The sequence below is a fragment of the Malania oleifera genome, chromosome 12 (assembly GCF_029873635.1).
Source record: "Malania oleifera isolate guangnan ecotype guangnan chromosome 12, ASM2987363v1, whole genome shotgun sequence".
Taxonomy (NCBI): Eukaryota; Viridiplantae; Streptophyta; class Magnoliopsida; order Santalales; family Ximeniaceae; genus Malania; species Malania oleifera.
In genome coordinates this window covers 37,174,060-37,186,600 of record NC_080428.1, presented here as the reverse complement: position 1 = coordinate 37,186,600, position 12,541 = coordinate 37,174,060, and the positions used below count along the sequence as shown (strand labels likewise).

Below are 12,541 nucleotides of genomic sequence, written 5' to 3'. Positions count from 1 at the left end.
TCACTCTCTTTCCCTTACTTTCTTTATTTTCAGCATATATAAACTACGTAGATGTTTTAAATTCTTTAATCATATACACTACGTGGCTTAGATGTTAAATAAACTTAAGCTTAATTAATTTTTGGGATTGCAAAAACCGAAAGGGAGTACGTTGGTTGATCAATAAGTTGCAAAAACCATAAGGGAGTATGTTGATTGATTCAACACCCAAGACTTATTAACTGAGAGCTTGTTTAAAGTCTAAATTCTTGGAAAGAGTGTTGTGCTTCATATTGCAAAATCAATTAACCACAGGGCTTACATATATTTACAGGGCTGTAAACAAGAAAATATCTTGAAAAGCTGAACATTGCCAAAAGGTTATCTTGATTGGGTATTTGTGGATTGAATACTTTAATTATTGAATGGTTGGTTGATTGTTTGAGTTTTATTTACTTTTGTTGTTTTGAATACTTTTGTTGTTGGTTTGTGGATTGAACAAGTAAATAAGCTTTTGCTAGACAAGTAAATAAGTTTTTGTTGTGTATTGGATAAATCAACAAGAAGTCAAGAATTCATTCAAAGAATTAAAAGAGGTTAAGGATTCTTAAAAAGTATTAAAAGAAAATTTTTAAACCCAATTCACCCCCCTCTTGGGACTATACCTTAGTTTTCACATTGTTTATCAAAACTAAGAAGAAATACATGCTTATTATCCAAATCTATGTGGATGACATCATAATTGGTGCAACAAATGAAAGCTTATGTGAAGAATTCGCAAAATGTATGCAAGATGAGTTTGAAATGAGCATGATGGGAGAATTAAACTACTTCCTTGGACTACAAATTAAGCAAGCCAAAAATGGAACTTTTATAAATCAATCAAAATATATAAAATACATGTTGAAGAAATTTGAAATGGAACGAATTAAGCCAATAGGAACTCCCATGAGTACCTCAATAAGCCTTGATAAAGACGAAAAAGGAAAACCCATAGATATGAAATCGAGACATGATAGGAAGCTTGTTATATTTGATAGCAAGTAGACCGGACATAATGTTTAGCGTTTATATGTGCGCTCGATTTCAATCCGCTCCTAAAGAATCTCATCAAATAGTTGTTAAAAGAATACTAAGATACTTAATAAGAACTCGAGACCTAGGATTATGGTATTCTGATGACACTAGTTTTGAAATGATTAGTTTCTCATATGCGGACTATGCAAGTTGTAAAATCAATAGAAAAAGTACAAGTGAGATTTGTTACTTCCTAGGACGGGCTCTTGTCTCTTGGTTCTCCAAGAAACAAAATTTCATAGCATTATCAATAGTTTAAGATGAGTATGTAGCAGCTAGGAGTTGTTGTGCACAAACCCTATTCATGAAACAACAACTAAAAGATTATAATTTAGAATATACAACAATTCTAATCAAATGTGATAATAGAAGTGTTATATGATTACGTGCTTAAATTGTGTAATTAGGTGTTTTAATTCATGCATTAAGGCTTATATTTTTAATTAAATATATAATTAATCTCAATAATTTAACATTGTGTCCTATTTTTAATATTTGGGTTTTATTGAGTAATTTATAAATTTTTGGTATTTTTTTTATCGTATGGCAATTATTAGAAGCAAAAAGCGACACTATTTCATATTTTAGGCGTAACTTTCTAGTCCAATCCCCGATCGAGACAATTCATAATTATGGGGAAAGCTAAGGAAGTGCTTTACGACTTTTGTATTTCGAGCTTTAAGAGATACAGGCTCTAGGATGGTCAAACTCAGACATGTTCACTAGGGGACAGAAAATTAAAAAGGAAGAAACAAATGAAGAAAATAAAAAAAAAAGTGATTTGACCCGGCCATGTAGTCGAGTCCTCTCCAAAGGTGCGCTGGGTAAGGCTATTACCTCCCTCTCCCTTATATATTTCTTTTCTTTTCTCTCTTCATAGCAACCACCCCCTCTCCATTCCTCTTTCTCTTACTCTCTCAACTTTCCTCTCTCCATCTCTTTTCATCTTTGTTTTCTCTCACCTTTTCCTTGGCCGAACTCTCTTCTCCCCTCTCTTCTCATCTCTTCCTCTCTTCCCTTCTCTCCTTATTCTCTTCCTTTCTCTTCTTCCTCTTCTCTCTTATCTTCTCTACCTACTGCATCTTCATCAACCTGAGGCTTCCCTGGCTACTGCTGCTGCTCATGAAACATCCCAGCCGACACCCTCTCCCTCTCAAGCCTCACTCTCCCTCTTCTCTTCTCCTTTCAGTATCCCTTTCTCTTTCTCGCTCTCTCTCTCTCTCTCCCTTACTTCTCTCTCCCTATGACCTACTGCACCTAAGCCTCCTCCGCCTGTTTTGCTGCACCTGAGCCTCCTCTACCTATTCTGTTGCACCTGAACCTCCTCACGCGGCTGTTGTTGCTCTCTTCTCCACGGCCAGCCATATTCTTTTTTTTTTTTTTTATGTCTTTTTATTCTTGCAATTAAAGGGTGTATTGAATATTGTTAATTTAGTTGAATTTGGGTTAAAGTTCTAAACTTTTTGAATCTTGTTGGGATAGTATTATTCAAGTTAATTTATTTACCTTCTCTTCTTAATTAATATTAGTGTTAGAGTTAATCTCTGCTTGGTTTAATTTTTTGGTTAAAATTCGGTTTAATATCTTTAAAAAAAAGATAAAAGAATATCTTCTTTAGGATTTAAATTAGTTGTCTTCTTTAAAATTAAATTTTGTTAGGTTCTATTTAGATTAAGCTCATTTAATTAAAGTTTGAATTTTTGTTATCATATTTAGTTATTGTCTAGTGGTTAAATTCTTAATTGTGATTTAAGTTCTTGATTGCAAAAAAATTGGTTTTTATTGGTTGAGTTTGTTTTTGATTGAGTTTCTAATTGCATGCTTAAGTTTGTGCTTAAAGTTATCGATTTTAATCTTTTTTCGAAGTTCAATGCGTGTTTCAATTCTTACCTGGCTATTAAATGTAAGATTTCCATTTCTCATTGTTAAAATTAGTTCGCGTTAGGATTTAGAATTTAAATTGCACGTTATTTTAATTCGTTAAAGAAATCTCAACAAACTAGAAAACCTGAATCTAAACTGTGTTCAGTGACCTTTTTGTTTCTTATTTTCTGAGTGAAATTATGTAAAATTTGGAATTAAACTGCATTCCCTGAGGAGACGATCTGACCCTTGGGTTAAGCATTACACGACTGAACTCTTATACTTGGGATAACTTCCGAGTTGTTTATTTTTCGAGTGAGTCAAGTTTTTGGCGTCGTTGCCGAGGAATGTTAGCTTTAGTCTCAAACTAGTGTTTTTATTATTATTTTAATTTTTCTCATGAAAAAGAAAAAAAAAAAGAATTTTTTTTTGAGTTCTGAAGAAAATATGGCCGCACCTGCACCACGCACGCTTATGGAATTTTTGCAGCCTACATGCACCACTGCACCATCTTACACTGCTTTACCTAATGACATACTTAATTTCATGATGCAGCGCGGGAGGACGTCATTTATACCTCAGTTCTATGGGATCGAATCCGAGTGTCCTTATCGGGACCTGACAAAGTTTGAATTGACTTGCAATATTTTTTTCCCTCATGTTAGAACTGATGAATTTACAAGACTTCATTTATTTCTTGCCTCTTTAAAGGATAGGGCGAAGATGTGGTCTAATTCTTTGAAACCTCACTCTATCTCTAATTGGGCTAATATGGAGCATGAATTTCTGCATAAGTTTTGTCCCTCACAGAGAACTCAATTTTTGGAGGAACAGATCATTTAGTTTATGCAGAAGGGTGACGAGACTTTTCAAGCTTGCTGGGAGAGGTTCAAGGATCAACTAAGTACTTGTCCACATTATGAGTTTGAATCATGGAGGTTAGTCAATTATTTCTATACAACTCTTACTCCTGATTGCAAACAATTTTTCCAAACTATGTGCAATGGAGAACTCTTCACCAAGGAACCGAATTAGGCACTATCATTCTTTGATTACTTAGCTGAAAGTATTTGACAATAGAATACACGATAAGATAAGGAACCCATGGCAGTACAACCTATCAGCACAATTAGTGGTGGAGGTAAATATAAGCCAACATACTTTTTAGATGTTCCTCTACCTCAATATCAGCCACCGCAAATCTATCAGAGCTACGCACTCCTAGAATTTTAACCTAATGAAGCTCCTGTTTCACTGACGACATCTTTTGAGGATAGCATGGCACAGGTGGCTAATACACTTCAGGAATATATACAAATTAATACTCAAACCATGAATGAATTGCAGGACACCATTAATGAGTTGAGCACGTAGTTGAATATCTTAGAAAAAAGGGAATTTCTAGTAGAACCTGAGTCTAATCCTCAAGAATACCAGCACCAACACTAACAAATACATAATGTTTCTTTTGAGACTATGGAGGCCATTATTACTTCGAGAAGTGGAAACGAAGTTCCCCAACCTAAGATACTCATCGATAGACAACCAATTGTCCTGGCACCTGAAGTTACGACTGAGACATATGAAGTCAAAGAAAAATCAGAGGAAGCGAGCGTAGAAGTAAAGAACGTTAATGAGGAGACCGAGACCAATAAGGAGTACCAACCTGTGGTACCTTACCCTCAGTGATTGATAGTCGTGGAACCATCACTCCCTACTGGAGTAAATTTCATAGAGTGCAACACTAAAGCATATCTCCGCAGTGGTACGGTGATGGGCATACTTGATAAAGAGGGTGAGTAGAATGGTGAACGTTTAATTTTCAAGGAACCAGGTAAAAATATTAATGTTGATGCTTCTGAAGAACCAAAGGTAACTACTCTGACAACTTTGCCTCAAAGACCGGTTCTTAAAGAAATAAATTTCCTGGAAAATATGCTAAATAAAGATCCCTTCTTGTTAAAACAAGGAAGGCAGTCTGGACATGTTTTTTCTGAAACCTTAGAACGTATTGATTTATTTGAGGCCAACTTTTGTGCAGGTAACAAGAAGTATTCATTGTGGTGACTCAAATTTGGAGACTCGCCTGTTCAATTTATAGACCTACACCCACCAGATGAAATTCCTCTAAAGCCTCCACCAAATAGACTATGATGTTTTTCTTTCCTTTCTTTTCATTTTGTTTTACCTTATTTCATTTTTAGTTAATTTTCTAGTACATTTTTCCTTAGTTTCAATTTTTTTTTTCCTTTACTTCTCCACCTAGGTACACTCTACTTCCCTTATGCTTTCACATTGAGGACAATGTTCCACTTTAGTTGTGGGGGGGGGGGGGAGGGATGAGACATTACAAAAAAATAAAAAATAAAATTGAATATGGATGATTAGGCCATGATTAACACTAACTTATACCCTTTACATTCTTGCATATAACCTAAGAGTTACACACTTGAGTTATTTGTGTGTAGTTTCTCTTTATATGGCTAATCTAGGAATTGTAACTCTATGTGGGTAGACTAGTAGTTCACTCGTGTTAATTTGGTTATATAAACTCTTGTAATTTATATGGTATCTCATGAGACTAAAAATACACGTTCACATGACTTGTAGCACTTAGGGTTCCTTGTGAGCATTGAGAGAGCGCCCGTGGCGACTATGACACCTTGTGAGGTACTATAGAGCCATTTATTGTTCTTTTGAGTTTTGACGTCAGCTCAGAGTTCATGAAACTCAACTTTCCCCCCGTTTTTTTTAATATTCTTTGTACACTAGTATTGAATTTTGACTTGCTAGCCTAGAGGTGACATCAAGTGGGGAGATAGAAACCTAGGACTTGTAGCCTACTCAAGATGTGAAGGCCGAGCCACCCCTAGAAATAGACTTATTTCATAGACTACTGTTCGAGCTTAATTCACATGGGTGGTATGAAGACAATAAAAGAAGTGTAATGATTATCCTACTTGACCATGAAAAGAAAGAAGTGAGAAATGAGCAGAAGAAATAAAAATGAAAAATAGAAATGCACATGAAATGAAAAGTTAATACTTGCTCGACATAAATACCACAAAAAGTAAGGGACACGACACATGTTTTCCACATATGAAGACTCTTCAACCGTTTAATGCCTCAGATGTATTCACGTCTGGTTTTTGAATAAGTTGATCTAGGGCGGTTTTGGTTGGACATGGCGAGTAGGTGAGAAGATGCTAGGGTGAAGGACCCGAAACCTCACAAATAGGCTGGATCCTTTTCAAACTAGTCCACTCCATACATTTAGCGTTTTTTCCTTGCAATATATGGGATGTTTGATCGCAACCCTTCTCCTCACATATGACGAGTGAATCTATCCTTTTTGAGTATTTTTGAGGGTATACTAGTTAGGTCAAGTCAAAATGACCGTTCTGTAGGTGTCCCTTGGTATCCTGGGTGTAACGAGTCATACACATTACACATGCCTCAAGATTTCGCCTATTTATACTTGAATTTATATGGCTACATTAACACTAAATTATAATTGCTGGTTAACTTTATGTGAGTATACTGTTCTTATGGCTACATAATGATGAGACTTATATGAATGACTTGCTACAGAGTTGTATGCATTGTATATGAACGAGCTGGTGTGTAATCTGGTTATACTCTTGTATGTGAAATGGTATGGTTGTGTCGCTTGTGCAGTTGTTTCATGTTGTTGGAGTTAGTATTTGTGGGTACCGCCCCGGAATTCATTCACGTTATTTGCTACAGACTAGCAAAACGTTAGTTGGGGGGGGGGGGGTGTGCTTACGCACTTAAATTGCGTAATTAGGTGCTTTAATTCATGCATTGAGGCATATATTTTTAATTAAATATCCAATTACCCTCAATAATTTAATATTGTGTCCTATTTATAATATTTTGGTTTTATTGAGTAATTCATGAATTTTTGATATTTTTTTTTATCACAGGGCAATTATTGGAAGCTAAAAGTAACACTATTTCGTATTCTGGGTGTAACTTTCTTATCCGAGCCTTGATTGAGATGATTCAAAATTTTAGGGAAAGTTGAGGAAGTGCTCTATGACTTTTGTGTTTCAATATTTGAGAGATATAGGCTCTATGATGGTCAAACTCAGGCATGTTCTCTAGGAGATAGAAAATTAAAAAGGAAGAAACAAATGAAGAAAGGAAAAAAAAAAAGAAAAGAAGAAGAGTAATTTGACCTAGCCATGCAGTTGGGTACTCTCCAAAGGTGCGCTGGGTATTGCTCTTGCCTCTCTCTCCCTTATATATTTCTTTTCTTTTCTCTCTTCATAGCAACCGCCCCCTTTCCATTCCTCCTTTTCTTACTCTTTCAACTCTCCTCTCTCCATCTCTTTTCATCTCTGTCTTCTCTCCCCTTTTCCTTGGCTGAACTCTCTTATCCCCTCTCTTCTCATCTCTTCCTCTCTTCCCTTCTCTCCTTCTTCTTTTCCTTTCTCTTCTTCCTCTTCTCTCCTCTCTTCCCTACCTGCTGGAACTTCATCAACCCGAGTCTTCCCTGGCTACTGCTATCGCTGCTCGTGAAACATCCCAGTCGGCACCCTCTCTTTATAAAGCCACACTCTCCCTTTTCTCTTCTCCTTTCGGTCTCCCTTTCTCTTTCTTTTTATCTTCCTTACTTCTCTTCCCCTACAACCTACTGCAACTGAGCCTCTTCTGCCTATTCTGCTACACCTGAGCCTCCTCTACCTATTTTGCTGCACTTGAGCCTCCTTACGCAGCTGCTGTTGCTCTCTTCTCCACAGCCAGCCATATTCCATTTTCTTTTTTTTTTTATGTCTTTTTATTCTTGAAATTAAAGGGTATATTGAATATTGTTAACTTAGTTGAATTTGGGTTAAAGTTCTAAACTTTTTGAATCTTGTTGGGATAGTATTATTCAAGTTAATTTATTTGCCTTCTCTTCTTAATTAATATTAGTGTTAGAGTTACTCTCTGCTTGGTTTAATTTTTTGGTTAAAATTCAGTTTAATCTCTTAAAAAAAAGATAAAAGAATATCTTCTTTAGGATTTAAATTAGTTGTCTTCTTTAAAATTAATGTTGGCCTTACAAGGCTTAACATCCTATTTTGATGCTAACAAACAAGAGAAACTTAACATATTTGGTTGAGTAATGATATTTCAGGACTCACAAGGATCAAGCATGTAAATGCAAGATCAAGGATCCATTGCAAGAGTGTGCTTCAAAGAAGTATGATCATATAAAGCTTAAAGCATGGATTTCAAGATAATTTTTTAAAACTTGAAGAATATGAGAGAAAGCTTAAAAGTATATTAAAGCTTGAAGAAAAGCAAAAGAGGTAAAAGAAAGCAAAGCAAGAGAGCTCAAAGAAAATACAAGCATGAAGACTCAAGTGCCAAAAATGTTCAAAGTCCTAGAAGTCTTTATATAAGTACTTCATATTTTTAATATCTTTTGAAATATTTTTTAAGCTCTTTTAGGGTTGAATATGGACTTAGAGACCAGTTTTTTAAAACCCTGGAAAATGTTTTTGACAAATCACATTTAAAGTCTTTCAAATAAAAAAAGGGTTTAAAATAAAAAATAAAATTTTTTCTTAAAATGAGATTGGTCAGCCTACTGACCAGAACACACTAAGATTGGCTAGCCAACTGACAAACACCAAGCATGAATAAACCTGCCTAGTCAACTGACAAGGCCAGCCGACTGACCATTTCTAACATGGTTGAGTCAATTGACTGACATTTTACTGAATTTAATTTTTGGCAAACAGAAAGGCCTCAGCCGTTTGTCCAACCAACTAACTCCACAGGATTTTAAGTTTTGAACCTCAACAGGAAAATTCTAAAAATTAGTTTTTCAAATATGAACATTATAAAAACTTGGACACTCCAAGTAACTTGAGGAATAAGGAAACTAATCCTAAAAAGTCTATAAATACTCCCTTAACCCCAAGAAATTCATAACCAAGGCAATCATGCAGCATTCTTATATTCAAACTCTCAATCTCTATTGCTCACATTCCATCTGGGAGATATCTTCTAAGTTGCTTCTGAAACATCAACCTATGATTCTAATGCTGATTTTTCTTAATCACCAAAGAACCCTTGGTGATCTCTTTACTTGATTTTCAATTCTATTTTATATTGATATTTAAATTCTTGAAGTGCATAGTGTTGAATTTATACTAATCTGCTATGTTTTGAGAGTATTCTTGTACACAGTGTTTACTTCACATTTATTGTAATTCTTAGATGATTCAAGGTGTTGGGATCGTTGACCAAGCGTGCGGCACCGCTTGGAGAGGTGATTACTTTAGCCTATTGAAGGAGTGCCCAAGCATGGGGGTATCGCTTAGAGAGGCAGACTATAGCCTATTGAAGGAGTGCCCAAGCATGGGGGTATCGCTTGGAGAGGCAGACTATAGCCTATTGAAGGAGTGTGTAATGGTTTTATTTCACCTAGAAAGGAACTGGTTTAGTGGAATCCTTTGGCAGTTTGCCAAAGGCGAGGATGTAGGCTGGGATAAGCCGAACCTCGTAAAAGCCCGGTGTCACTCTCTTTCCTTTACTCTCTTAAATTTCCAGCATACATATAAACTGCGTGGATGATTTAATTTCTTAATCATATATACTACGTAATTTGAAAATTAAGTAAACTTAAGATTAATTTTGATTTGGGATTGTGAAAACCAAAAGGGAGTACGCTGGTTGATCAATACTTTACAAAAACCTCAAAGGGAGTACGTTGATTGGTTAACACCCAAAGACAAATTAACTAAGAGTTTATTTAAATTCTGAGTTGGGAATTTGAGTTGTGGTTTGCATTGAAGAATCAATTTCATTCTCAACAGGGCTTGCACAAAATTTCATATACTTTAAGTATTTGTTGTGTATTTGATAAATCAACAAGAAGTCAAGAATTCATTAAAAGAATTAAAAGAGGTTAAAGATTCTTGAAAAGAATTAAAAGAAATTTTTTAAGTCCAATTCACCCTCCTCTTGGGACTACACCTTTGTTTTCAATTAAATTTTGTTGGGTTCTATTTAGATTTAGCTCGTTTAATTAAGGTTTAAATTTTTGTTATCATATTTAGTTATTGTTTAGTCGTTAAAGTCTTAATTTTGATTCAAGTTCTTGATTGCAAAAAATTTGATTTTTCTTGGTTGAGTTTGTGTTCGATTGAGTTTTTAATTGTATGCTTAAGTTTGTGTTTAAAGTTATCATTTTTAATCTTTTTCCGAAGTTCAACACATGTTTCAATTCTTGCCTAGCTATTAAACATAGGATTTTCGTTTCTTATTTTTAAATTACTTCGTGTTAGGATTTAGAATTTAAATTGCACGTTATTTTAATTCGTTAAAGAAATCTCAATAAACTAGAAAACCAGAATCTGGACTATGTTCAATGACCTTTTTGTTTCTTATTTTCTGAGTGGAATTACGTAAAATTTGGAATTAAACTGCATTTCCTAAGGAGACAATCTGACCCTTGGGCTAAGAATTATACAACTGAACTCCTATACTTGGGATAGCTTCTAAGCTGCTTATTTTTTGAGTGAGTCACTATAAATATATCCAAAAATCCTATATCACATTCAAGAACAAAACATATTGATATAAGACACCATTTTTTAAGGGATCATGTTCAAAAAGAGGATGTATCACTTGAATTTATTAAAACAAATGATCAATGGGGGGACATTTTTACAAAACCTTTCTTCGAAGAAAGGTTTATATCCATAAGAAAAGAACTTGGATTATTACATAGTAGGGAAGTGGTTTAGGAAGGATTAAGGATGAAAATTGAAGGAACTTCGAAAATTTTCAGACTTCAGTCGACTGAGCTTGGAAGCTCAGAGGACTGAACACTGTAGCATTGAAGATTCAGACGACTAAACGTGGACTTCAGTCTTCTGAAGTGCTACTACCTGTTTAGTTTTCTACTCTGAAAATCTTCAGACAATTGAACTAAATCTTCGGCCTTCTAAAGTCGTGGGGTTTATATATTTAAACTCTTAAGAACCTTAACTTCAGCCTTCTGAACCCTATTCTATCACTCCTTCGAAGTTCACTCTCTCTATTTCCCTCAATCCTCACCAATAACCCCTTGAAACCTAGGCTCCAAAGTCAAGTATACATCATCCCTACGGATTCTAGGGTTTCCTAAACTAAGTTTTTGTTTGTTTTTTATCTTCAAAAATGTCTCGCACAAAGACGACGGCTAGCCAAAATACTTCTTCTAGGAGAGATGAGCAAAACATAGAGAGATGGTTAGTTGCACCTCAAGCTAAGCTTCATTACCATGCTTCTCTCCATTCCACCATTCCTATTCTAGGTAAGATCATAGACACCTCTTTCTTTGCTGAGGAATTTTTTAAAATACTTCCACTGTTTAGGGACATAGGTTTGTTCAACTTTGTAATTTATCAAGCTAAAGGTATGTTTCCAAACCTTATCAAATTTTTTTATGCCAACATGGTTTATGATGAAGGTGTTTTATTAACTGAGGTTCGGGGGTAAGAAAATCGTGTTAACCCCTCAAATCTTAGCTCCTATTTTAAATATTGCTTCAGGAGAATTTGAGTATCCTACTTTTGCTTAATCCTGGATCTTAGAACAAGAGTTTACCCCAGAAGCATTTTTTCCACTAATCATGGAAAATGAGTTGGTGTATTTTGGACATCCCCCATTGTATAAACAACTCAATCTCAAAGCCCAAATTGTACATAAAACTGTTTCATACAACAACTCCTCCTCCTCCTCTAGCACATGATCAGGGTCCTCCTGTAGACACAGCTTCTTGGTTTATGTCCTTTCAGAGTGACTTCTCCTCTCTCAGCCAGGATATGAGGTCTGGCCTCCAGATCCTTTGGGAAAAGGTATCCTTACTTGATCAGCGTCTCATCCGGATTGAGGAATATCAGGCTAGCACCTCCCGAGGTGGAGATCCCATGGACACCAGTTCAGCTCCTCAGAGTGATAATGAGGATTCTGAGGAGGGCAGTGATGAAGAAGAGGAAGGTGATGAGGGAGAAGAAGGAAATGAGGAAGAGAAGGATGATGAGGAATCTCAAGAGGAAGATGATGCTAATAGTTAAACTTTAGGATTTTTATGATGTATTCAGTCACTAAACCTTAGTCTTTTTGGATGTATTGAGTACTTTTGCTGTAAAACACTTCATTTGTATGTTACTTTACTTGTATTTTCTATGCTTGACTATGCTCTTAATTTTAGCTATGCTTGTATTTCTTTTTGCCCCTCGATTCTTTCTGAATGATGTCAAAGCGGGAGAGAAATTGTAAGCAAAGCAAAGATGAATTGTAAGAAAATATTTTAAAGAAAATATGAAGTTTGTGTAAGAATTGTGTATGAATGTTAAGCAAACATATGGATTGTCAAAAAAAAAAAAAAAAAAAAAAAAAAAACAAAAACAAAGATGAATGTTCAAAGTTAAATATGCTAAAGCAAATATGAATAAATGTTAAAGTAGAAAAAGCACACTATGTATGCTATATTGAAATATAATGGATTGTGTGTTCATATGCTTGAAATCCGTGTTTGGTGTTCATATGCTTAAATTGAGATTTTTTTTTAACTTTATTATATTTGAAATTATCACTTGTCAAAATTATTAAC

The 12,541-nt window shown here is 35.1% G+C and overlaps 1 protein-coding gene across 1 annotated transcript; it reads left to right on the top strand.

Moving 5' to 3' along the window:
- Window positions 1-4,395: 4,395 nt before the first annotated feature.
- LOC131143881 (uncharacterized) lies at window positions 4,396-12,002 on the top strand. Its single transcript, XM_058092242.1, has 2 exons — window positions 4,396-4,590; window positions 11,724-12,002. Exons 1-2 carry the CDS (start codon window positions 4,396-4,398, stop codon window positions 12,000-12,002), a joined length of 474 nt encoding a protein of 157 aa, XP_057948225.1.
- Window positions 12,003-12,541: the final 539 nt, after the last annotated feature.

Coding starts and splice junctions, on each gene's coding strand:
- LOC131143881 (XM_058092242.1), top strand. CDS start 4,396: ATGGAGGCCATTATTACTTCGAGAAGTGGAAACGAAGTTCCCCAACCT. Junction 4,591..11,723: donor ATAAGGAGTACCAACCTGTG/GTACCTTACCCT, acceptor ATGTCCTTTCAG/AGTGACTTCTCCTCTCTCAG.